The sequence below is a fragment of the Spermophilus citellus genome (genome assembly GCF_964194105.1).
Source record: "Spermophilus citellus genome assembly, chromosome: 4".
Taxonomy (NCBI): domain Eukaryota; kingdom Metazoa; phylum Chordata; class Mammalia; order Rodentia; family Sciuridae; genus Spermophilus; species Spermophilus citellus.
The window spans coordinates 116,302,400-116,329,359 of record NC_138185.1 but is presented as its reverse complement, the minus strand read 5'-3'; the positions used below and the strand labels follow the sequence as shown (position 1 = coordinate 116,329,359).

Here is a 26,960-nt window from a genome sequence, read left to right as displayed (position 1 = left end):
GACATGGAAGGCACACACCTATGATCCTAGCAACTTAGGAAGCTAAGGCAGGGAAATTGTAAGTTCAAGGCCAGCCTTAGAAACATAATGAGGCTAAAACAAACTTAGTGAGACCCTGTCTCAAAATATAAAAAAGGCTGGGGATGTAACTCAGTGGTAAAATGCCCCTGGGTTCAATCCCCAATACCAGCCTCCAAAAAAAAAAAACAGAGAGAAAAGATAAAATAGAGGAAAGGGACCAAGGGAGAAGGGGAAGAAGCAACAGAAAAATGCAGGGGAGTGAAATTGGACTAGTTATATTATTATATTGTGGGCATGTATGAATGTATAACAACAAATCCCATCATTATGAGCCAATAAAAAGATGTAAGGCTGGGGGATCAGTAACAGGTTCCAGAAGGAAAATACTTAGTTGTTTATTCAATATTTTAGGAGAGTCTATTCTACAGAACAGAGAATGGTGATAATTTTAATTCACAAGGATGGCAAAAACTAAAAGAATTATTTCGTGATTGAGAGCAGCCGAGGAAACCCCTTTGTTCTCTAAAATGGATCTTGCCACCTCCAGTTGTTGCAGTCTCTGCCTTGTCTTTGTAGATTTCAGTATCCTAAAATGTCAGGGGAAATCTTATCTTCCCATCTTCCTTTATACATGGAGTGGTTGTTATATAGATAGCCTCAGCAAAAATAGTGAAGGCTAAGCAATTCAGTGAGACCCTGCCTCTAAATAAAATACAAAAAACAGGACTGTAGATGTGGCTCAAAGGTTGAGTACTCCTGAATTCAATCCCCTGCACACTGCCCCTTTCTTCCCCCCCAAAAAATATTGAAGCATGGGGCTAGGCTCCATGGTGCATACTGTAATCCCAATGGCTCAGAGGATCGAGAGTTCAAATCCAGCCTCAGCAATTTAGCAAAGCCCTAAGCAATTAGCAAGACTCTGTCTCAGAAATAAATAAATGAATAAATAAAAGGGCTAGGGATGTGGTTCAGTGAGTAAGTGCTCAATCTCTATTACTGGAGGCAGGTGGGGTGGGGGGGCATGAAGCATGGCTCATCCTCTAAAAAAAAAAAAAAAAAAAAAAAAACAAAGAAATATTTCACCAGCAGTTTATTTTAGAAGAAATAAAGGGATAGATTGATGCTTATCCCATACTTACAGAGACAGTGATTGCCCATTTTACTCAGGACACACAGATGGGGAGAGGAGGAGCAGTTTTCTTCTACAGGAAGTGTGATGCTGGACAGACAAAAAGTAAATATGTTCCATGGTTTTAAAGAAAAAATGAATAGGCAAAGACTTAAGAGGGGATATAAATATTTACAAAATATAAAATTGGGGATTTTATTTTGTTTTTGTTTTTATTTGGCCGTACTGGGGTTTGAATCCAGGGACCTTCTACCACTGAGTTATATCCTCAGCCCTTTTTTTTTTTAAGTTGTAGATGGACACACTAATTTACTTTCATATGGTGCTGAGGATCGAACCCAGTAACTCACATGTGGGAATGTGGGAAGCAAGTGCTCTACCACTTAGCCACAACCCCAGCCCACCCTCAGATCTTTTTATTTTTAATTTTGATAAAAGTATTTGCTAAGTTGCCAGTCTGGCCTTGATGTGATCCTTCTGCATCAGCTTCCCAAGTGGCTGGGATTACAGGCTTTTACCACTACACCCAGCCAAAATATAAAGATTTTTTTAAATTCTTTATTAATTTTTTAAATTCTTTATTTAATGCTTTATTAGTAATAGCCAAAACCTGAAAACAGTCCTAATATCCACAAACAAATAAATGCATCCAGGTGGTAAATCCTTACCATGGAATAATACTCAGCAGTCAAAATTAATTAACTATAGAGGCTGGGGTTGTGTGGGGTTGTGTGGGGTTGTGGGGTTGTGTGAGGCTCTGGGTTCCATCCTCAGCACCATATACTAATGAATGAATTAATTGATTGATTGATTAAAGATATTGTGTCCATCTACAACTAAAAATACATATATATTTTAAAAATTAATTATTGATACATGCAGTCACTTTGGAAATATTTCAGAAGAATCATGTCTAATGAGAATTCAGACAATAAGAAAAACTATATTGTATTATTCAATTTATACTTTAAAAAGTTATAGAAAATTCATACCAATATATGGCACAAAGTAATCAGGGTTGCTTCTGGCGTGGGGGTAGGATTCAGAGGGGCCTGCAAGAGATAACAAAGCAGCATGAAGTAATATGATAAAACTTCTGGGTGATGGGTATTATATTCATTGTCTTCATTATGACAATGATTTAAAAAATATATAATATATATATATATATATATATCACTACTTATCAAATTATATCATCTAACTATTTGTAGTTCATTATATATCAATTATATCTCAATAAAAATGTCAACTTTTTAAAAAATCTCTCCCCTAATAATACTTGAAATTTTCCTGATTAGCTTTCATTGTGTTTGCTTTATTAGTTGGTTAATTGTATTAACTGAAGTTTGTATACCACTTCTTTCTTCTGCCTGGATTGTTTTTCTTCTTAGTTGCATGGATTGCTATATCACAAAATATAAAGATTTTAAGGAACATTAGCTTTTAAACTCCATAAGCTGCTTCAATTAGAATGAATCTAAGGATTTTTGTTAGTGTGGTTAGGGAAAAAAAACGTCTAGAGGGGCTTGAGGCAGGCGATTCACAGGTTCTTTTTGTTTAAGCCAGATTGTGGTTTTCTGTCACATGTACCTGAAAAAGTCACAAGACAGTCTCCTTAGAGATCAAACAGTCCTACTACTTCATTTCTTAAAGCTAAAGTTTGGAAAAGTGAATTTACTTGCCTAAGATTATACATAATAGCTTAATGGTGGAAAATAGAGACTAAAGCTTGGACCTGCTGTTAAGGATTTGAGGATGCCATTTAAGATGACTAATGGAAGTCAGCCTTACTTTCATACAAAGTGTCTCTTGGAATATAGTAACTGTTTTCAGCAGAAAACTGACCCCAGTATTGTAGCTCTTATTTTTCTACAACATTGGATTGGTGAACGATTCTTATACTATAGTCTTCTCATGATTGATAATAAAGTCATTTGAACTCAGTGGATAACATTTGGTTCTTTTTTTTAATATAGTTGTTAGTTTTAGATGGACACAATATATTTTACATTTATGTGGTGCTGAGGATCGAACCCAGTGTCTCATGCATGCTAGGCGAGCACTCCACCACTGAGTCACAACCCCAGCCCCAACATTTGGCTCTTTTGATGTTGCCCAGTCCCTGAGCCTCCTAAATATCTAAAATCAGCAAACTCATTTCTTCCCATGAGTATGTTTAGTAATATGAAATGAAATATAGACCTCAAATATATACCAGAATCTTTCCTGCCTTACGGGTTTTTATAAATGCTGCTCTCTCTCCTAGAAGTGTTTATCCCTGGGTTCTTTTTTTTTTTTAATATTTCTGGTTGTGGGTGGACACAATACCTTTATTTATTTTTATGCGGTGCTGAGGATCGAACCCAGTGCCTCATGCATGCCAGGCAAGTGCTGTACCACTGAGCCACAATCCCAGCCCCCCCTGGGTTCTTTTTTAAATTTACATAATACATTTTACTTAACCCAGTCAATCCAAAATATTACTTCAACATATAATCAACATAAAACCACGACCAAGACGTTTCACATTTTTTTCTCTGCTACCTTGTTGAGATCCAGTGTCTGTTTTCTGCTACCTTGTTGAGATCCAATGTCTGTTTGACCCAAGCCCACCTCCACACAGACCCACCGGCACTCTGCTGCCCCATGTGGCTTTTGGCACAGAGGACCTATCTCTTGGTTGTTCTTGTGACTGGCTCTTTCTCATCTTTCAGGTTACAGTTTAAATCCAACCCCTTTACTAGATATCTCCCAATGTATATTTTATTATTCTATGTCCTATTTGTTCCTTAATAGCAGTTTTCAATTCTGTGTATTTATCCATCTCTTTCATTTACCATTCTACATCCATTGCCTCGCCCAGGAGTTTCACATAGGAGGTACTCAATAATTATTTGAGTTTTTTTTTTCTTTTGTTTTGTTTGTGGGGGATATTTGTTTTGTTTTGGTATTGAGGATTTAACCCAGGGGCACTTAACCACTGAGCCACATCCCGAACCCTTTTAATTTTTTATTTTTAGACAGAGTCTTGCTTAGTTGCTAAGGGCCTCACTAAGTTGCTGAGGCTGGCTTTGAATTTGTGATACTCCTGCTTCCCAAGCTGCTGGGCTTACCTACACATGCTACTGCTCCTGGCTATTATTTCTTAAATTATTGAATTATGTGTAGTCAGTGCTTCAGAAACAATAAGAAGGGGCTGAGGATGTGGCTCAAGCAGAAGTGCACTCACCTGGCATGCGTGCTTCCTGGGTTCGATCCTCAGCACCACATACAAACAAAGATTTGTGTCCGCCAAAAACTGAAAAAAATTCCCTCTCTCTCTCTCTCTCTCTCTCTCTCTCTCTCTCTCTCTCTCTCTCAAACAATAAGAAGCACTAAGAGTTTGGGCCCTCCCCCAATCCTGGTCCCAAGTACTGTAATAATTGCCCTCATAACCTATGCTGACTATACTCATGGCAGGAATCCTGAAGAGGGAGGAAATAAGAAGCTATGCTGGCCAAAAGTGGTAGCTCATGTCTGTAATAAGAGTGACTTGGGAGGTTGAGGCAAGAAGAACACAAGTCAAGGTCAGCCTTGGCAACTTAGACCCTGTCTCAAAATTAAAAACTAAAAAAGGCTGGGGATATAACTTGGTGATAAAGCACCCCTGGGTTTAATCCTCTGTACCCCCTCACCCCAAAAAAATCACTATGCTGATATTTGTCTTAGGCAGCTTTGAGCTAATTTTTGGTTATCCGTACTCTTTAGTTTGTCGTGCCTTAATTTTTCTTTTCTGTAACTTCTCACCTACCCACTTGACTCTGACTCAGCTTCCTCATGCTAAAAGGATATATCAGAGAAGTGAGGTGGCTGTGAGAGCAGGAGAGGAAGGATGAAATGACAAGGGCCACCAGAAATCTTTTTCAGAACTCTAATCACTGTCAGGTCACTGTTTAGAGTTTGAAGGAGAGCGACTTTGAGTGTCTCTTTTTTTTGCTCAGTGCCCTCAGCTTGAGTGCTTAGCTGGCAGACGGGCACCTTTTCCTCCTCAGTTACTGTCAGAGCAACATGAAGGTCAGACAGAGAGAGACAAATAAGAGCAGCTCTGGGAAGGGAGGTTACCACGGTAACAAGCAGAAGGAACTGCTATTTGGAAACAGGCCTAATCATTCTCCTCTTTCTTTCTTCCTTCTCAGCACAGGAAGATGGGTATTGTTTAGCTGACCTGCATCCTTGGGATGGGAACCATAATCCCTTTCTGACAGTTCCCAGTGACACTGGAGTGAACTGCTTTGCATTTTAATTTGATAAGCAGAAGCCACAGTTTTCTCAGAAGTATTGGAAATGGGCTTTTTTTCTGGCCCTGTTCCAGGCAGAATTCTGTTTACCACAGAGAGGGGTTTGGGATTGCTATTTATTTCTCAACAAAGATTTTGCACATATACATATGCATGAAATATGCCTGTTTGTTCTAGACAACTAGAATTAGATGAATACAATCTGTCCTTAGATTATAAATAAATATATATATATATATATATATATATATATATATATATATATATATATATTTGCCTTATGAAGGTTATTGAGCTACTGCCCCATCCCCAGCTCTTAGGAACCATCCAGATGTTACTATTCTTGTTACCCAGTGACCTGTACAACAGATGTTCTAATTTAATGTCCTTATCCTTCTGCCTCTACCTTCTACTAAATACTCTAAAGTATTCTTTTGTATTTTTTTTTTAAGAGAGAGTGAGAGAGGAGAGAGAGAATTTTTAATATTTATTTTTTAGTTCTCGGCAAACACAACATCTTTGTTGGTATGTGGTGCTGAGGATCGAACCCGGGCCGCACGCATGCCAGGCGAGCACGCTACCGCTTGAGCCACATCCCCAGCCCCTCTAAAGTATTCTTAAGTCTTCTCCTACCTGCCTCATTTCCTATTAACCTAGGTCTCTGTTCCTGCAATAAATCTTCACATATGTAAATATTCTTCCCCTTTCCTTCAAAATAAAAATGAACTTTAGGGGCTAGGATTTTGGCTCAGTGGTAGAGCGCTCACCTAGCACAGGTGGGGCCTGAGTTTGATCCTCAGCACCACATAAAAAAATAAAGGCATTGTGTTGTGTCCATCTACACCTAAAAAAAAAAAAAAAAAAAAAACTTAAAAAAAAGAACTTTAAACTAAAATATAATTTTTAATGTAATAAAAAATGAAATTGAAAAAAAAAACATCAGAGAAACTAAAAATCTAGAATCTCACTACCCAGAGATGAAAACTACAATATCCTTCCAGTTCTCAACCTCTTAATTGTATCTGCTGATCTACATATTGTGTTGGAATCACATATACATAGTAAGAAATCACTAACATTAATGAACTAATATAGTTCATTCTACATTATATCCTTTTTTCTTTTCTTTTTTTTTTTAAGTATTTATTTATTTATTTTAGTTTTTCGGCGGACACAACATCTTTGTTTGTATGTGGTGCTGAGGATCGAACCCGGGCTGCACGCATGCAAGGCGAGCGCGCTACCAATTGAGCCACATCCCAGCCCCTCCTTTTTTCTTTTTATTCACTAAAAATATGGCGTAGAGATAGTGTTGAGATTATTTTAGAATGCACATTTTAGATTTTTTCTAATTTTGTTTGTTTTTACATACTCTTGTCTACTTGGGTATATTACTCAATTCTTTCAACTTTGTCAGAAAAATAGGTGAAAAATTATGTGGGATGTATGTGTATGCAAGTATAATTTTTACATCATTAAAAATACTCAGGTGAGCCAGGTACAGTGGCACAGACTTGTAATACTAGCAACCGGGGAGGATGAGATAGGAGGATTATAAGTTCAAGGCTAGCCTGAGCAACCTAGCTTGTCTCAAAATAAAAAGGACTAGGGATATAGTTCAATGGTAAAGTGTCTCTGGATTCAGTCCCCATCATCTGTCAATCAATGTAAGTAGGTAAATAAACAAAAGGGCTGGGGATATGGTTCAGTGAGTTCAAACCCCAATCTGGGGGTAAGGAAGACTTCAAATAACCCCTTCCGATTATGCAACAAAAATCTATGTACCTCTTTTCTTCTTTTCCTACAGTATTGGCAACTGAGCAAAGTTTAAAAAAAAAAAAAGTCATAATCATGCTTATCTGCTCCCTGCAGTCTCCCTCTAACTAAATAAACCTTTTCTTTTTCTTCCAGTTAGTGGAATACCATCTACTCAAATTTCAGCTCCAGTGGTGGTTTTTTATTGCTATGGTTGGTTGGTTCTAGAAATTGAACACAGAGGTGTTTTACCACTCAGCCACATCCTCAAACCTTTTGATTTTTTTTTTTTTTTTTTTTTTTTTTTTTGAGAGAGGATCTTGCTTAGTTGCTGAGGGCCTCCCTAAGTTGCTAAGGCTGGCTTTGAACTTGGAATCCTCCTGCTTCAGCCTCCAAAGTCCCAGGCCTATGCCACTGCACCTGGCTGAGACTGGGGTTTTTATCTGTCTTGCTCATTCTTGTATCCTCCAAACCTACAATAGTACCTGGCATGTTTGAGGTGCACAGTAAGTATTTGGAATGAATCACCTCCCAGCTATCTGAACCAGAAATTCTAGTCATACCTAACTCCTTTACTGATCACCTACATGTCTGATGCTTCTCAAATTGCTTATAGGTCCTAAGTGTTTGAGTCCTTCCTGTTATCTCCTCACTTCTAACTTTTATCCTTTACCCTGTTTATTCCCAGGAGTCCTCCTTTTTAATCCCTTCTGTTTATTCCCCTTCTTCCATTAATTTTACCTTTAAACATACAAATACGATAACATCATCCCTTTGTTTTGTCTCCTGAGTGGCTTTGTAATATTATTTTCTCTATACTACAAATTTTATTTTCCCTATACTCTTTACTCCAGCCAACCAACTTGCTGTTCTTTGAATTTGTTGTGTTTGTTCATGCCTTTGCATCTTTGAGCAGGCTGCTCCTTCTGCTAGGAGGATGCTTTTTTTTTTTTTTTTCTTTGAGAAATTGCTACTTATCCTTTAGGTCTACTTCTGTATGAGGTCTTCCCTATTCCCTCTGGTAGCCACTCTCTGGGCAAAATATTTGTAGCCCTTTGTTCACTTTTGTTATGATTATTTGTTTACCAGTTCATTTCCTAATCTAAAATGAAGTTTGGGGGCTGGGACTATAACTCAGTGGTAGAGCGCTTGCCTCGCATGTGTGAGGCAATCCTCAGCACCACATAAAAATACATAAATAAAATAAAGATATTATGTCCATCTACAACTAAAAAAATATATTTAAATGAAGTTTTGCAAACAAGGAAATAAAATTTGTGTTGACTCTAAAAATACAGAATATGTGTTTTTCTGAGACTTAGAGTTATATGAGTCTCAATTTTATTGCTATTGAATGAATTTGGGAGTGTTAGAATGAGGACTATATTTAATAGTGAAGGTAGTAAAAATCTGTTAACTAGAATGTAGTGACTTTTTTTTCTTTTTAAACCGGGGATTGAAACCAGGGGAGTGTTTGTCCACTGAGCTACATCCCCAGCCATTTTTTACTTTGTGATAGGGTGTTGCTAAGTTGCTGAAGGCGTTGCTTAGTTGCCCAGGCTGGCCTCCAACTTGTGATTCTGCTGCCTCATCCTCCGAAATCTTTGGGATTAAAGGCATGTGCCACCACACCCAGCAAATATGATGACTCTTATACATTGTTGGATTTGCCTAATGCCCTACCTTGGTTAAAAGGCTTTGTTTTTTTCCATTGTGATTCTGTTTTTTACTTTTTTTTGGGGGGGTGGGGAGGTGCTGGGTATTATTAACCTAGTGGAGCTTTACCACTGAGCTACATCCCTAGCTATTGTGTGTGTGTGTGTGTGTGTGTGTGTGTGTGTTTTGAATCAGGGATTCAATGCAGGGGCACTCAACCCCTGAACTACATCTCCAACCCTAGTTTGTATTTTATTTAGAGATAGTCTCACCGAGTTGCTTAGCACCTCACTTTTTGCTGAGGTTGGCTTTGAACTTGAGATCCTCCTGCCTCAGACTCCCAAATCACTAGGATTACAGGTATGCACCACCACGCCTAGCTGGATTACTACTACTTCTTCTTTTTTAAAATTTTTTATTTTTTTTTATATTTATTTATTTTTTCTTAGTTCTCGGCGGACACAACATCTTTGTTTGTATGTGGTGCTTAGGATCGAACCCGGGCCACACGCATGCCAGGCGAGCGCGCTACCGCTTGAGCCACATCCCCAGCCCTTTTATTTGTTTTAATTATTTATACATGACAGTAGAACGCATTTGTGCACTTTGATATACATAAATGGGATATAATTTCTCATTTTTCTGAATATATGTTGTAGAATCTTATTGGTCATGCAGTCACCTATATACATAATGTCCGTTTCATTCTACTGTCTTTCCTATCCTCACGTCCCCTCCCCTCTCTTCACTTCCCTCTACCTAATCTAAGGTAATGCTATTCTTCTCTAGTGCCCCCTGCCTTACTGTGAATTAACATCCACATATTAGAGAAAACATTTGAGTTTTTCAGGATTGGCCTATTTCACTTAGCATGCTATTCTCCAACTCCATCCATTTACTGGCAAATGCCATAATTTCATTCTTCTTTAATCACATTTTCTTTATCCATTCATTTACTGAAGGGCATCTAGGTTGGTTCCACAGTTTAGCTATTGTGAATTGTGCTGCTATAAACATTGATGTGGCTATGTCCCTGTAGTATGCTGTTTTTAAGTCCTTTGGGTATAAACTGAGGAATGGGATAGCTGGGTCAAATGGTGGTTCCATTCCAAGTTTTCTGAGGAATCTCCATACTGCTTTCCATAGTAGTTGCACCAATTTGCAGTCCCACCAGCAGCGTATGAGGGTACCTTTTTCCCCACATCCTCACCAACATTAATTATTGCCTGTATTCCTGATGATTGCCATTCTGACAGGAGTGAGATGAAATCTTAAAGTAGTTTCAATTTGTATTTCTCTAATTGCTAGAAATGTTGAACACTTTCCATGTTTGTTAATTGATTGTATTTCTCTTTTTAAAAATTTTTTTTAATATTTATTTGTCAGTTTTCGGCGGACACAACATCTTTGTTTGTATGTGGTGCTGAGGATCGAACCCAGGCCGCACGCATGCCAGGCAAGCGCGCTACCGCTTGAGCCACATCCCCAGCCCAGTTGTATTTCTTCTTCTGTGAAGTGTCTATTCGGTTCCTTAGCCCATTTATTGATTTGATTATTTTGGTGTTAAGTTTTTTGAGTTCTTTATATATCCTAGAGATTAATGCTTTATCGGAAGTGCATGTGGTAAAGATTTTCTCCCAATCTGTAGGTTCTCTCCTCACATTATTGATTGTTTCCTTCCCTGAGAAGAGGCTTTTTGAGTCCATCCCATTTATTGATTCTTGATTTTTACTTCTTGTGCTTTAGGAGTCTTGTTAAGGAAAGTAGATCCTAGGCCGACATGGTAAAGATTTGGGCATACTTTTTCTTCTATTAGGTGCAGGATCTTGTTCTAGTAGATTCACTTCTTTAACTGTGGATATTCCGTGGATTCTCTCCCTAACTTGCTTTCTTTTTAACTCTTTATACCGTATCGTTGGGCTGTTTCACTGAAGCAAGCTCAGGCTTCTATTATTTACTACTCTGATTTTTCCCCTAGTTCCAGTCCTACTTTAAACTTGTATCTAGGGTTAAAGTCTTAGTGGTAGAGCTCTTGACTAGCAAGCATGAGATTCTTAGCCCTGTGCTTGGGCGTGTGCGCATGCTCTCACACACACACACACACACACACACACACAGTTAAGTTTTTGGCTTGTTTTCTGATTCTGTCCTGACAATAATTTGTCGTTGTTGTTTTCTTCTATTTCCTGTCTGACATAATAGCACCAAAACCTTCAAAGTGAGCCCAGGTCTTTTCTTACCTCCTGAACTTTGAGTCCATCATTGAGTCTCTTGAGTCTTATTGATTCCACCTTTAATTTATTTCTTTCTTTCCTTTACAACTTCTGTCTTGGTTGAAGTCATCTTGTCTTACTTGGGCTGTTATAGTGGGCTCCTAACTGGTGTCCTTGCCTTCTGATTAATCTCCTTTTAAAGCAGTGTAAAAATTTAAAAAGCATATTGAATCGTGTCATTTTTCCTTTTTTATAACTCCACAGTGACTTTTCTTAACCATTACATGTAATCTCCTACCATTCTCTCTAGCCCTTATGCCAAACTATTGTAGCTTCCTCTCAGGCCATATAATTGGTATTTCATGAGACCAAAATAACCTAATTTTCCTTATCTTTCTGTTAATTGATTTCTTAAGATTCAGCTGAAGCAGGATTCAGCTATAATCCGAGCTACTCAGGAAGCTGAGGCAGGAGGATTGCAAGTTGCAGGCCAGTCTGGGCAACTTAGCCAGACTCTGTCTCTGAATAAAATAAAAAGGGCTGGGCTCAGTAGTATAGTACTTGCCTAGCGTGCATGACAGCCCGCGTTCAATCCCTAGTACCGCAATATATATAGATATATAGAGAGAGTAGTGAAATGTCACGTGCCTTTCTCTCAGATAGACATAAGTGATTTTGCCCCTTTTATACCTACCTCTTCTGCATCTTTTATGACATTGCTTTAACTATTTGTTCACTTGGTGAGGATACTGGGAATTAAACCTAGAGGTGCTCTACCACTGAGCTACATTCCTAATCCACCACGAAACACTAGTTCACATGTGTTTCTACTGACCTAATGACCTAAAATAAATGAAATATTTTTATTTTATTTATTAATCACTTACCATAATATAATCATTGTACCGCAGTAGTATTTAATGTTACAGAGTGAGGAAAGAAATCCAGAAAAAGAATATTTATTAGGAACCAAATTTAATTCTAAATCAAGACATGCTAAAATCTGTCCCCCTTCTTTTCACTCAATAGAGTTGTTAGGTGGGTAGAGTGCCTTGATTTTTGTCAAGGTATTTCAAAGAGCCTTTTATGATATTCTGAATGATATATGGATGAAATGTGCAATGGATGGTGATACAGTTGGGTGATTCTATATTTGTGTGAAGAGCTACATTTAAAGAGTATATAGATTACTAGATTTTTGTCAGCTAGGGTGGATGTGGTGTATCACAAGTCTTGTTCAACATTTTTATTATAACTTCAGTGACTAAATTAGGAGTATGTGTATAAACTTGTGGATGATATAGTGGTCATGACTTTCGGTTGTGACAGAACCTGGCTCAAACTAGTATAAACCATCATGGAATTTATAGGTTCCCAGGCATAGAGTTTATTAGTTTTAAGCAAAGGATCAAATAATGTTATTGGGATTCTGACATTGCTCACCTCCCTATTCTGCTTTCTCCTAAATAAGGAGGCTTTCCTCATGTGTAAGGCAAAGTGGCTGCTGGCAGCTGCTTGTTTGATTAGTCCTTCTAGCTTCAGGTACCAAAGGAAAAAAGAATCCCTATAGCCTGTGGAGTACCTATTTCATGTAGTTAGGGTAGGTCTGGGCCCACTTCTATAATAGAGTGAAGTTGAGAGAATGGGTTTTCCATAAGAAAGAGATTCTTCCATCAGAAGGAAAAGTAAGGGAAATCATGATGAAAAGTCAAAACTATACTACTTCATACTTCAACTCATACTCTGAATGTCTGAATGAGAGATTGATGATGTCATGAGACTCTATAAAGATAGAATTAAATTAACAAGATTTTTTTATTATTATTATTAATTTTTTTTTTTAGAGAGACAGAAAGAATTTTTAATATTTATTTTAGTTTTCGGCGGACACAACATCTTTGTTTGTATGTGGTGCTGAGGATCGAACCCAGGCCGCACGCATGCCAGGCGAGCGCGCTACCGCTTGAGCCACATCCCCAGCCCTTATTATTAACTTATATGTATTGAACTTTCACTGTGTATAACTGGATACTGCATACTAAGCATTTTGGGTTCAGTTAATCATTAAAATGACCTTATAAAATACTTTGATGTTTATACACACACACACACACAATGTTTTCATTTTTACAGTACTGAATGAACTCGGGACACTGTATCACTCACTGATTTACATCCCAGCCCTTTTTATTTTGTCTTGTTTAGTTTTTTTGTTTTTGTTTTTTGTAGTGGGGATTGAACTCAGGGACACTCAACCACTGAGCCACATCCTCAGCCCTTTTTGTACTTTATTTAGAGACAAGGTCTCACTGAGTTGCTTAGCGGCTTGCCATTGCCGAGGCTGGCTTTGAACTTGTGGTCTTCCTGTCTCAGCCTCCCAAGCCACAGGCATTACAGATGTGCACCCCTAGGCATGACTTTATCTTGTTTTAATACAGAGTCTCACTAAGTTGCTGAGGCTGACCTTGAACTTGCAATCCTCTTACCTCAGGATGCTGAGTAATCAGGGTTGTAGGTGTATGCCAGTATACCTGGCTCCAATTTTTTTTTTTAATATTCACTTACTACAGGGTGGCATGGTGGTATATGCCTATAATCCCAGCAACTCAGGAGACTGAGGCAGGAGGATGACAAGTTCGAGGCTAGCCTTAGCAAATAAGATAAGTCCTAAACAAATTAGCAAGACCCTATTATAAAATAAAAAATAAAAATAAAAAGTACTGGAGATGTGGCTCAGTGGTTGATTGCTCCTATGTTCAATCTCTAGTACAAAAAAAAAAAATCTACACCAATTGATTTTTGATTGAATTGCTAAAATTTATTAATATCTAACCTGTAAGCATCCCTGACTTATAAAATCCTTAGTATTTGGATCCTAGGGGTGGCTCTTTCCTACACCACTCTTGTTAATAATTTTCCCTACTTTCTTGTCTTTTTTTCCTTATCCTTCCTTCCATACTACCCTGTTATCGTACTTTCATATTACCCTTCCTACCAGAATCCCAGTTCTATTTAGGAATCAGGTGGGGATATGCTTTTGGAGTGCTGGTCTCTTCCTCAAATCCAGATCATGAAATTTGATTGGTTCTCAAAATATGACCTTCAGATTCTGTATATTCCTGAAAGCTTTTTATTTTTAGGTGGTTGGTTAGTTTGTTTTCAGGGATTGAATCCAGGGGCTCTTTATCATGAGCCACATCCCAGCCCTTTTTTTCTATTTTATTTAGAGACAGGGCCTCACTGAGTTGCTTAGGGCCTTGCTAGGTTGCTAAGGCTGGCTTTAAACTCATGATACTCCTGCCTCAGCCTCCCCTGCCACAGTGCCTGACTCCTTTTTAGATATTCTGCAAGATCAAACTATTTTCATGATATTACTACACATTTTGACTTTGTCACTCTGTTGACTTATGGTACAGAAGTAGTAATGTGTAAATGGCTGGTATCTTGGCATGAATCAAGGCAGTGATGACAAATTGTACTCATAGTTATCATATTTATATGCAAAGTAAAAGATAAAAAAATAAGAACCAGTTCCACATTTAAATGTTCTCAATGATGTGTTAAAATTTTATTAAATCTCAACTTAAATCTCTTTTTATTTTAAATCATTATTGTTGTGATAAATAAAACAGATCTTCTTTACCCTTTACCTAGTTTTCCCCCAGTGGTAACATCTTGCAAAACTATAGTACAGTGTCAGAACTGGAGGGTTGATACTGATATAGTCCACCTATTTAATTTAGGAACAGCATTTTCCCTATTTCACTCATAATTATTTGTATGTATCTGTTTAGTTTCATGCAATTCTGTCATGGGTCAGTGTGTTAAAACAAATCCATCACCCTAAGGATCTCTACAGTGTTTCATAACCACACTCACATTCCTTTCTTTCTCCCTGGTAACTACTAGTCTGTTTTCTGTCTCTCAACTTTTCTCCCTCCCAGTGCTGGGGCCTTGCACATTCTAAGCAAGAACTCTTATCACTGAGCCTCACCCTAAGCCTTATGTCTCTAATTTTGTCTCATACAAAATTAAGTTATTAAATAAATTTCCTGCTGTATATTAAGTATCTTTTAATTTATAATGTGGTAAATACTAATAGATACAGTCTATATAAATATAAGCTTTTTAAAGTTCTCAACTTTTGCCAGACACTATGGAGCACACGTAACGCCTATTATCACAACAGTTGTGAGGCTGAGACAGGATAGCCTTAGCAATTTAGCAAGGCCCTAATCAACTTAGTGAGACCCTGTCTCAAAATGAAAAGCAAAAGGATCTGGGGATGTGGCTCAGTAGTAAAGCACCCTTGGATTTAATTCTTAATACCAAAATAAAGTTCTCAATTTTTGAAAATTTAAAGGATTCCCAAGACCAAACAGTTTGAGAACAACTGGCATAAGAACAGGAAGAATCATGTCATTTCTCTTTCCTGTACTACAGCAGAGGTTTTATTTTAGAATTTTTATGTTTTTTCATATGACCATCAATATGAATGATGATTAAGGGGCTGGGGATGTGGCTCAAGCGGTAGCGCGCTCGTCTGGCGTGCGTGCGGCCCGGGTTCGATCCTCAGCACCACATACAAACAAAGATGTTGTGTCTGCCGAGAACTAAAAAATAAGTATTTAAAAAAAAAATGATGATTAAGTTCTTTAGAATTGTTTGGTCCAGCCACTTAGAGATTAAGTTGGTTTGTGTCAGCTAGATTAGGAATCACTATTGAAGGTTTTTCTTCTGACATCTATAATTCTAAATGATTCAAAAAAAGAATTTAGCTTTCTGTTGTGTTCACACCGTATGTGGTTTATGGATTTTTTGTTTGTTTGCTTACTTGTTTTTATATTCAGAGATACAGTAATGTAGTAGAGATAACACATTTCTGCCCTGACTTTTTAGGAAATGTGAAAGTATTATGAAAGGAAATTAAAGTAGTATGAAAATAGTTACAGCCGAAAAATGAATTTTGCTCAAGTTCTTTATTTTTAGGAAGCAGTTCTTACCCTGGAACAGTACAGAAATGGAGGGATCATTGGCCTTCTGTGGTTAAAAATACAGTCAGCCCTAGAGGTAGTAACTTAGGTCCCTATTATCATCACTTGTCAGCTGTAAAAGTAGATTTTGAAGGATAATGTGAATTTCTTCCTAAGACTTAGAGCAGAGGAGATACTTCATTCAGCAAAAAACGTTGCCACGGTACTGGACACTGCTGTGTGATTTGTCTTATGTATTGCTTTTGCTTATGATATATTTTTTCTTTGTTACATTTCAAACATAATTTTATCCATTCCCACATGCTGGGAATTTAAACCAGGTAGAATATTAGAATTGTTTGATCTGCTGTCTCCTTTTCTCTCTTCCTTTCTCTCCGGGTACTAGAGATTGAACCTAGGGACACTTTATCACTGAGCCACATCCCCAGCCCTTTTTATTTTTTACTTTGAGAGGTGGTCTCACTAAGTTGCTTAGGGCCTCAGTAAGTCTCACAGTCTGTCCTTGAACCTGTGATTCTCCTGCCTCAGCCTCTGGAGTTGCTGGGATTATAGGCATGCACCACCACCCCTGCCTGTGCAATCTCCTCTTTTTTACCAGAAGAGTTCTGTAGGGTCTAAGCTGATGCTATATAGGGATCACAATAGGATAACTCCCCCATGGCAAGCCTGTGGTTTTCAAATTATAAATTCTTTGCACTTGCATCTTCTAGTATATACTAGAATAGGCTTCACTGCTGACCTGACCAGGTACAGATTGGTAAAATTAAGTGCTAAAGTATTTCTGTGAATAATAGAACATGTAGCTTCTAAAATTGTTGAAGTCTGGTTATGGTACCCTATTGTGTCATCATCTTTTTTCCCCCTTTGCTTTTTTCACAATTTGTTTTCAATGTAGCCTAAGTGAAATCTGGAAGCTCAACAGACCAGAAACCTCCTCTTCTTTTCTTTTTTAAAGGGAGGGACAGAGTCTAAGTGTACATTTTATTTGCAAAAAGCTGGTTTCTTCCATCAGTACTTGGGTTTTAGGATTTACTCAGGATATTTTGTTGCATCTGACAAGAGCTTTATGTAAAGGAGAAGTTCTTCCTACATTGTTAATTATTCTGTAATTTCTACCTTCCAACCTTTCAGAAGGAATTGTTGATTTTTCATAATAAGCAAAAGTAACCTTTAATTATTGAAATAAAATATAGTAAACTTATTTTGTCTCAAAATTCCAGTCAACAGAAGGCAGTTCAAACAATTGAGGATTTTCCCCCCCTCTGTATTTTAATTTGAAAGACAAAAATAAACAACATAGAGGCTGGGTGTATAGCTCAGTAGTAGAGCACATGCTTAGTATGCACAAGACCTTGGGACACAAAACAAATACATTTAAAAAATAGGATTTTAAGTTACTTCCTCTTTTAATAATCTACAATAAAAATTGTGAGACAATGAAGTTTTTATTTAATACTTTGGCAGAGGAAGTATTTATTTGTCCATGGATCAGTAAGTTTTCATTTTAATCAATTTGCCTTGTGCACCTATGTTATTATTAACATTATAATTCACTATAAAATCTTGAAGGACCTCTGAGATTATTGAAAAATTATAACATCTTTTCTTTTCACCAGTGCTGGGGATTGAATTCAGAGCTTTGTGCACTTCAGGCAAGCACTCTAGCACCCAACTACATCCCCAGCTGATGACATCTTATTACTAGTGTATTTGATGACATTCTACTTCCTACAGTTGTACTTTCTACACAGTCTTATCTGATAATTCTGAATAAATGTAAACATTCATCTAACCATTATCCCCAGTTATCTTTCTATTCTTGAATAAAAGAGAGTAGAGCTACCCCAATTAATCAGTAAAACTAATTTTCTTTCTGCCTTTTGACAGTGTACATGAAGATATCAGACTCACATTCTGAAGAGGAGAGGGAAGATCTCTGTTCCAAATATTTGTTTGTTTTTATGATCTGAAAAATTTAGCCCAGGAGTGCTCTACCACTGAACTACATTTCCAGCTCTTTTTTGTTGTTGTTATTTTTAATATTTTTTTAGTGCTGATGGACCTTTATTTTATTCTTTTATTTATATGCGGTGCTGAGAATTGAACCCAGTGCCTCACACATGTGAGGCAAGCACTCTACCACTGAGCTACAACCCTCCTGCTCTTTTTTATGTTTATTTTGAGACAGGTTCTCGCTAAATTACTGAGGCTGGCCTCAAACTTGAGATCCTTTGCCTCAGTTTCTCTAGTATCTGGGATCATAGGTATGTGCCACCACATCTGACTGATCTTGGAATTATGATTCAAAATGACATTAAATAATTATCAGTTTTGGGGGCTGGGGATGTGGCTCAAGCGGTAGTGCGCTCGCCTGGCATGCGTGCGGCCCGGGTTCGATCCTCAGCACCACATACAAAACAAAGATGTTGTGTCCGCCGAAAACTAAAAAATAAATATTAAAAATTCTCTCTCTCTCCCCCTCTCTCACTCTCTCTTAAAAAAAAAAATAATAATTATCAGTTTTGATACTAGATTATACCCTAAATTTTACTCAGGTAATGTAAGGCAGTAATTCTGTGGTCCCACATAGCAATGCCTGAAGTTTATACACTAGTTATCGTAAATTAAATTTAGTTGATCTCATTTTTCATTTTTACATCTTCATTGTCTTACATTTTGGGTGTAAATAATGATTACTTAAGTGGCCAATAAAAAACTGGGATTAACAAGTGTATAGCCAGGCCAATTTTTTTTTTTTTTTTTTTTTTTTTTTTTTTTTTTTGGTACCAGGGATTGAACCCAAAGACACTCAACCACTGAGTCACATCTCCAGCCCTTTTTATTTTGAGACAAGGGTCTCACTAAGCTGCTTAGGGCCTCACTAAATTGCTGAGTCTGGCCTTTTACTTGTGATTCTCCTGCCTCAGCCTCCAGAATTGCTGGGATTACAGGTATCAGTCACTACCCCCTTTCCTAAAATTATGTTGTAGCCTTGAAGATTTTTCTCCATCATTGCCTCTCATGTATGAGAGTCAGTTGAAATCAGTGTATAATTACTTCTTGAAAGATTAATGGTTCTGGCTTTTCTTTATTCTACTTAGTCTCTTTTCTCTATTACATGCCTATCAATACTCAGATCCTACTAGTTGCTTTTTTTTTAATATTTATTTTTTAGTTTTTGGCGGACACAATATCTTTGTTTGTATGTGGTGCTGAGGATCGAATCCGGGCCGCACGCATGTCAGGCGAGCGCGCTACCGCTTGAGCCACATCCCCAGCCCCTACTAGTTGCTTTTAAACTAATATCTGAAGTTGAATTGAAAAGAGGTATCATTAAAAGATAAAGGACTTGAACTGTTGGGAAATTCCAGAGATTTTCTCTTTAAGTACTTTGTCTTTTTTCAGGTTTTTGTTTGTCTTGTTATTTACCTCCCTATTCAGCAGGGCCCCAGGAGGCATGGTGACAGTCTTTTCAGAGACTGGGAATTGGCCTAATATGTGTTGTTATTATAGTTATTAAGGTGTGTGTTTGGGGGAGAGAGAGGTGAATTATAGATAGAGTGGTGGTCATGCAGTAAATTATCCCAGAACCAGGTATTTAACCTTAAGGTATTTAATAACCTTAACTTTTTCATATTACTATTCCTTCTTTTCCATGTTGGCATCAATCTCCTGACAGTCTGCTTTTGTGTCCTAAGCAAAATAAATGCTTTTCTGTTTTTTATTTTCTTCTGAAGAGTAATAAATAAGACTATGTTTTTTTGCAATTAGTAGTAGAATATGAAGTCCTGTAAAGCAGACTAGGTTATTAAATGTATATCACATAGTTGCTTATGATGCACTATGGCTTAATATATATTATAGATATGACTAAATGGTAATTAGCAGAGCTGGATCTGTAATTAAATTAAACACTGTTTTACTTCTTTTATGATCTCTTTTTAGATTTCTATTACAAAGTAAAAGGAAACCCATAGTTTCACACCCATAGGTGGATGTCTTCATTTTTGTACCCCAAAATATATTTTTAATTAGGTAAATAATGAGATAAAGTTATTTTCATATAAAGATCTTGAACTCTACTTTCTCTGATCTAAAGGGTAGTCTTGGTGTACAAATGTTAATAAGTTTCTCATGGTTTAGGTTTTTTAGTGATCTATTCAGCCAATGTCTCTTTAAATATTCTATAACAAAGTTTACATCCCAGTCCATAATATTTTATTAATGTAACTATTTCATGTGTTTGATTACATTCTACTTTCCAGACATACTGTTTGAAAGTAATTGGGGTTTCCAACTTACGTCTTAGATGTTGTTTTCTGGATTTCTCAAGGGCAGAATTGGGGGCTTGACTTTATCTAGAACATAATAGCATATCTTCCTCTTGACCTCCCAGGAGGAAGATATGCTGTTATGTCTAAGAGCCATGAATAACCTAGCTGGAGTGCCTGAGAGAAAGAAAGGAGCTAAGAAAAATCTGGACTGACTTCAAGGTGTTTGGCACTATATGTCAGATAGTAAATGCAAAAAAAAAAAAAAAAAAAAAAAAAAAAAAAAAAAAAAAAAAAAAAAAACAAAACAGCAGCAGTAGCAAGGACAACAACAAATTGTGAGACAGAACCAGAAAACAAGCTCAGCAATGGACTTTTTTTTTTTTTTTTTTTTGTATTGTTTTTAATGGTGTGAGGGATTGAACCAGGGCCTCATACATGCTAGGCAAGTGCTTTACCACAGAGTTATACCCCGAGCTCCTCTATTTTTTATTAATAATTTAACTGTGCTTAGCTAAAAGTATTTATTTTAAGTTGTGTTTTTCAATTTTTCATTTGTGGTGACTTTCTAAGCTAGCAAGTCGGAGCCAGTTGTAAAGAAAGCAATATTCGTACCTCCACTTCTAAACTAGTTTTCAAGGCTAGAAAGGTGTGTGTTTGGAGGAGAGGGAGTGGTGGTCATGCAGTAAATTATCCCAGAATCAGAGTTCCATTGCAAAGCTGTCTAGCAGCTTGGACTATGAATGCATCTGTAGTTCCCTGAATTTTCTATTCAAAGACTACAATTAATCTGACTAAAAAATGTAGTTTTGGTTTTCATTTGATACTGGAGATTGAACCAGGGGCACTCTCACACTGAGCTACATCCCCAATCCTTTTTAATTTTCATTTTGAGTTGGAGTCTTTCTAAAAATTACTGAGGCTGGCCTTGATTTTGTAATCCTCCTGCTTTAGCCTCCCAAAAAGCTAGAATTACAGGCTTGCGTCACCACTTCCAGTTCAGAAGTCTTTGATAAGAATCCCAAGAATCTCACTCCTTGACCCATTTTCTATGTCTGATGAAAGAGTTAAGGGATCATCACCTGCTCCATTACAACTTTTATGTTATTTCTAGAAGTGTTTTATTCTTCTTGGAACCTAGTAATTATGTTTTTGTGAGAAGTTATAGTTTTAGAGGTAGATTGCTGGTGTTTAACATTTTTGTTTAGGTATGTATAATCAGACTGCTTTGGATTGCTGTGGATTGGCTTCAGGATTTGTATTAGTACCTCTTATTTCAGAGAAAGAGAGAGATTGGTGGGGGAAGCAGGGGACAGTTCTGGGGACTGTGTGCCTGAACACTGAGCTACATCCCCAACCCTTTTTGTATTGGATCATGGTCTCACTGAATTGCTTAGGGCCTCACTCAGTTGCCTTAGCTGGCCTCAAACTTGCAATTCTCCCACCTCAGCTTCCTGAATTAATGGAATTCTAGGTCTGTGCTACTATGCCCAGCCTCACATATAGATTTGATGAAAGTCCTACTCCAAAATGCCATTCTCATTAACCAACCACCACAATCAGATTAATCCCAACTCTCCTATATCTTTTAAGTAAATTTCCTTCTAGCTAGTTGTACTAAAGCTCCAGAATCATTAGGAATTATAGCTTTCCTAAATCTGGATATTTCTTCTTCTCTTTATCCCCATCTGTATTCATGGCTTTTATACCTAACTAATATAATGACTGTTGAATATTAGATTGGGTGAATGATAGATTGGTAGGAAGCATAGTGGTAGCAGAATATGCCTGAAAAGCTGGGTCTTTCACATCAGTCTTATTTGTTCTGCTATTGAAATTTGGCACTAATTCTTTTCCACTGGAGACTTTTAAATGAAATAGGAAAAATACAACATACAAAAGACCACTTTTAGCCAAGCACAGTTCATGAGAAAGGTCTTTCATAAGAAATAGAGGAGCAGGAGGTATAACTTAGTGGTAGAGCATGTGCCTAGCATGTGTGAGGCCCTGGGTTTGATCTGAGTACTACAGAAATAAAGAAAAGGAGGGCTGGGGATAGAGTGGTAGAGTGCTTGCCTCACATGCACAAGACCCTGGGTTTAATCCCCAGCACCATTAAATAAATAGATAGAGAGATAGAAAGAAAAGGAAATAGAAAGAAAAAAAGAGAGTATGAAAGAAGAGTGGAGGGGGGAAGAAAAGAAAAAAATAGAGTTTCTCCTAGGACTGGGTATGGTGTGTGTGTGTGTGTGTTTGTTGGTGTTCTCATCTAAACCACAAATTTGTAATGGAATCATGACCTAGAACTTGAAAGTCTAATATTTAGAGTCTAATATTTAGAGCCTCTCTACTCTGGCAGCAAAGCATGTGGGACTAGATTAAATACTGAAAGGTACTTATCCTAAATAATCTTGCTACAACTCAGTTACTGCTTTGTCTTCCCCCACAGATGGAGTCCCCTGTCTCCACACCAGCAGTGCTGCCTCTGCACCTTTTGGTGCCAGTGGTCAATAATGACATCTCATCTCCCTGTGAGCAGATTATGGTTCGGACAAGATCGGTTGGTGTCAACACATGTGATGTGGCTTTAGCCACAGAGCCTGAGTGCTTGGGCCCTTGTGAACCTGGAACCAGTGTCAACCTCGAAGGCATCGTGTGGCAGGAAACAGAAGATGGTAAGTGCTGTATATGGCTTTCTCACCCCTTCTCAACCTGCTTCTACCAAGCAGCCAATAAGGGCTTATTGCTGTAAATATTGCCAGGTATTTATAAGGAGTCTCATGTGTCAACAGGTCTGCTAGCAATACCCATAGGATGGCAGCAAACCAAACAGAATAGCAGAATCTCATTTATAGAGATTTCCAGTGCCAGTATTTGTTTGTTTTTGCAGTGCTGGGAATCACAAGTAAGTAACCACTCTACTGCCAAGCTGTATCCTGAGCCCCCAGTGCCAGTTTGTTAAATTAATTATCTCCCTTTATAACTCTTCAACAGTGTTGGCCCTTGTATTTAGGCAGTCATTTAATAGGTGCTGGCATTGTGATTCAGATTGTATCCACACTCTCCAAACACCCATAGTGCTGGGGATTGAACCCAGAGCCTTGTGCAAGCAAAGCAAGCACTCTACCAACTGAGCTATATCCCCAGCCCCCCTCCCTCTGTCATTTATATGGGAGATTTAGGTTATAGATGAAATTTGGGTTCAGGCTTTAAGAAAAAAGTAATAAAATGGCAGCTGAGAGAGTCAAGAGAATGGAGAACACTCACTCTAAATTGAATTAATCTTGGCTCATTGAAGATGCAGCTTTTGCATTTCCTTTTTTTTTTTTTTTTTTTAATTTTGGTATTGGGAATTGAACCCAGGGATACTTGATCACTGAGCTACAACCCCAAGTCTTTTATTTTTTATTTTGAGACAGGGTCTTGCTAAGTTGCTGAGGGCCTTGAGTTTGTGATTTTTACACATCAGCCTCCCAAGTGGCTGAGATTACAGCTGTATACCACCATATCCTGCTCAGCTCTTGCCTTTTTTAACATTTAGTATAGTCACCTCCTTCCTCCCATTGGTTGCCTCATTGCCCAGCCACCTGTACCACTTCATGCATCTGTCAACTTAATACAGATTTTTATGGGCTGAGTCAACAGGGAAATGTTTACATAGACTTATTTTCGGACATCCACCAAGTCTTTGGCTTGCTGTAAGTTGCTGTTGTCCAAGCCTTCCATCCAGACAGACTTCTTAAGTTTCATTTGCCCTGAGAACAGAGTTTCTGTTTTGGAAATTCATAAGCCTAAAAAAATGAGGGCTGGGTTGTGGCTCAGTGGTAGAGCTTCACCTATCACATTCGAGTCCCTGGGTTCAATCCTCAGCACCACATATAAATAAATAAATAAAATAAAGGCATTGTGTCAACTACAACTAAAAAATAAAATGAAATAGGAATGCAAAGGTACCTTAGCAGGTAATAGGTAATCAAGATCCCTTAATAACAATGAGTTTGTGTGATCCAGCTCATTCTCCTGGATTTTTGTTGTTGTTGTTGTTGTTGTTCCTTGTTTGTTTGTTTGATTTTGCAGTGCTTGGAATTGAACCCAGGGTCTTGTGCATGCTAGGCAAGCGCTCTACCACTGAACCACATCCCCAGTTCAATTCGAGTCCCTGGGTTCAATCCTCAGCACCACATATAAATAAATAAATAAAATAAAGGCATTGTGTCAACTACAACTAAAAAATAAAATGAAATAGGAATGCAAAGGTACCTTAGCAGGTAATAGGTAATCAAGATCCCTTAATAACAATGAGTTTGTGTGATCCAGCTCATTCTCCTGGATTTTTGTTGTTGTTGTTGTTGTTGTTCCTTGTTTGTTTGTTTGATTTTGCAGTGCTTGGAATTGAACCCAGGGTCTTGTGCATGCTAGGCAAGCGCTCTACCACTGAACCACATCCCCAGCCCTTTTTATTATTTATTTTGAGACAATAAGCAAGCTGAATTGCTTAGGGCCTTACTAAGTTGCTGAAGCTAGTTTTGAACTTATGATCCTCCCTGCCTCAGCTTCCCAAGCCACTGGAATTACAGGCATGCACCACCGTGCCCAGTGCTCCAGCACATTCTTTTAATAAAGAATCTAAGTCCTTGTCAAAGTATATGTGGTAGAAAGGCTGGGTCTCAGAGTGCCATCATGTCTCTACATTAGTAACAAGACTTTTTTTTTTTTTTTTTTTTTTTTTTTTTTTTTTTTTGGTGGGGGTGGTATTAGGGAGATTTAATTCAGGGCACTCTACCTCTGAGCTACATGCCTAGCCTAGCTCTTATTATTTTGAGAGGACCTTGATAAGTTGCCAAGACTAGCCTTAAACTTGTGGTCCTTCTGCCTCAGTCCCCTGAGTCGCTGAGATTACAAACATGTGCTACCATGCTTGGCCACCTGTTAAATACTCTTAATGTTTTCTAGACTTTATTTCACAGTATTTATTCACAGTTTGCAGTTTTGTTTATAATCATGTAATTCTTCCCACTCCCTACCCCACCCCAACCCACAGAATCAAATCCAGGGTCTGGCACACACTGGCCAAGCATTCTACCACTGAGCTATAGCCCCAACCCTAATTTTTCTATTAATGTCTGTCTCTTCCCCTATGTTAGAAATTCTGAGATTGGGGATTTTTTTTTTTTTTTTAAAGAGAGAGTGAGAGAGGAGAGAGAGTGTGAGAGAGGAGAGAGAGTGTGAGAGAGAATTTTTAATATTTATTTTTTAGTTCTCGGCGGACACAACATCTTTGTTGGTATGTGGTGCTGAGGATCGAACCCGGGCCGCACGCATGCCAGGCGAGCGCGCTACCGCCTGAGCCACATCCCCAGCCCCTGAGATTGGGGATTTTTTGTGCTCACCATTGGTCCCCCAAAACTTAACACCTAGCTGGACATGGTGGTGCACACTTGTAATCATAGTAGCTAGGGATGCTGAGCAGGAGAATTGAGAGTTCAAAGCCAGCCTTAGCAGCTCAGTGAGGTACTAAGCATCTCAGTGAGACTCTGTCTCTAAATAAAGTACAAAATAGGGCTGGGAATGTGATTCATGGTAAAGCACTCCTGGGTTCAATCCCTGGTACAAAAAAAAAAAAAAAAAATTTAACACCTGCCACTTGTAGTGGGCTCTCAGAAATAAATTTGTTTGAGCTAGGCATGGTGGTATATGCCTATAATTTCAGTGACTCTAGAGGATGAGACAGGAGGATTACAAGTTTGAGGCCTGCCTCAACAACTTAGAAAGGTCCTCAACTATAAGATTTTCTGATCTATTAATATCAGATTTCTCCCACTTAACATATCGTATTTCAAAACCTACCTTCACCTTTTTTTTTTCCTTTTCATTCTGTGGGAAGATCTTTTATATAGTGATATGCTCTACTTTTTTTTTTTTCCTTCTTCTTTTTGGACACCTCAAAGGCTCTTCACCTGAATTGTCAGTTGATGAAGGTCTGATTGCACTCTACCAACTGAGCTATATCCCCAGTCCCCATTACATCTTAAAGTAACAGATTTCCTACAATAATCATTCTCTGAAGATCTATAAGATGGGGGGGGGTGGCTGGAGTTGTGGCTCATTGGCAGAGTGCTTGCCTAGCATGTGTGAGACACTGGGTTTGATTCTCAGCACCACATATAAATAAATTAAATAAAAGGTCCATTGACAACTAAAAAAATTTTTAAAAGATCTATAAGATCTAGGCAGGGGTCGGGGGTGATGGGCTATAATCACAGCTACTCTGGAGAATAAGGCAGGAGAAGGATTACAAGTTCAGAGCCAGCCTGGGCAATTTAGTAAGATACCATTTCAAAATGAAAAGGATTGGGGATACAGCTCAGTGATAAAGTGCTTGCCTAGCATGCACAAGAGCTAGGTTCAATTACCAGTACCAGGAATGGAAGGGGGGACAAAAAAAAGTAAGATCTAGAGTAGTAGGTCATTCCTCAAGTTGATCATAAGAACTACATACAAATACTTAAAAAAAAAGATTCTAGGCTTCTAGGTTTTGTGTTTGCACCTGACTTTTTGCACTTCTATCTCTGCCCAGCAAACTATTATTTTCAAAGGGAACAACTTTCCAGCTTAGAAAGAAGCTATGAATGCTTGGCCTC

General features: G+C 38.0%; 1 protein-coding gene across 1 annotated transcript in view; it reads left to right on the top strand.

The window, feature by feature from the left end:
• The window catches only part of ZNF609 (zinc finger protein 609), a 187,836-nt gene that overhangs the window by 115,339 nt on the left and 45,537 nt on the right, over positions 1–26,960 (top strand). Inside the window, exon 3 of the mRNA XM_081289275.1 lies at positions 22,769–22,994. Within this exon, the coding sequence (XP_081145401.1) occupies positions 22,769–22,994 (226 nt within the window). The remainder of the gene's footprint in view (positions 1–22,768; positions 22,995–26,960) is intronic.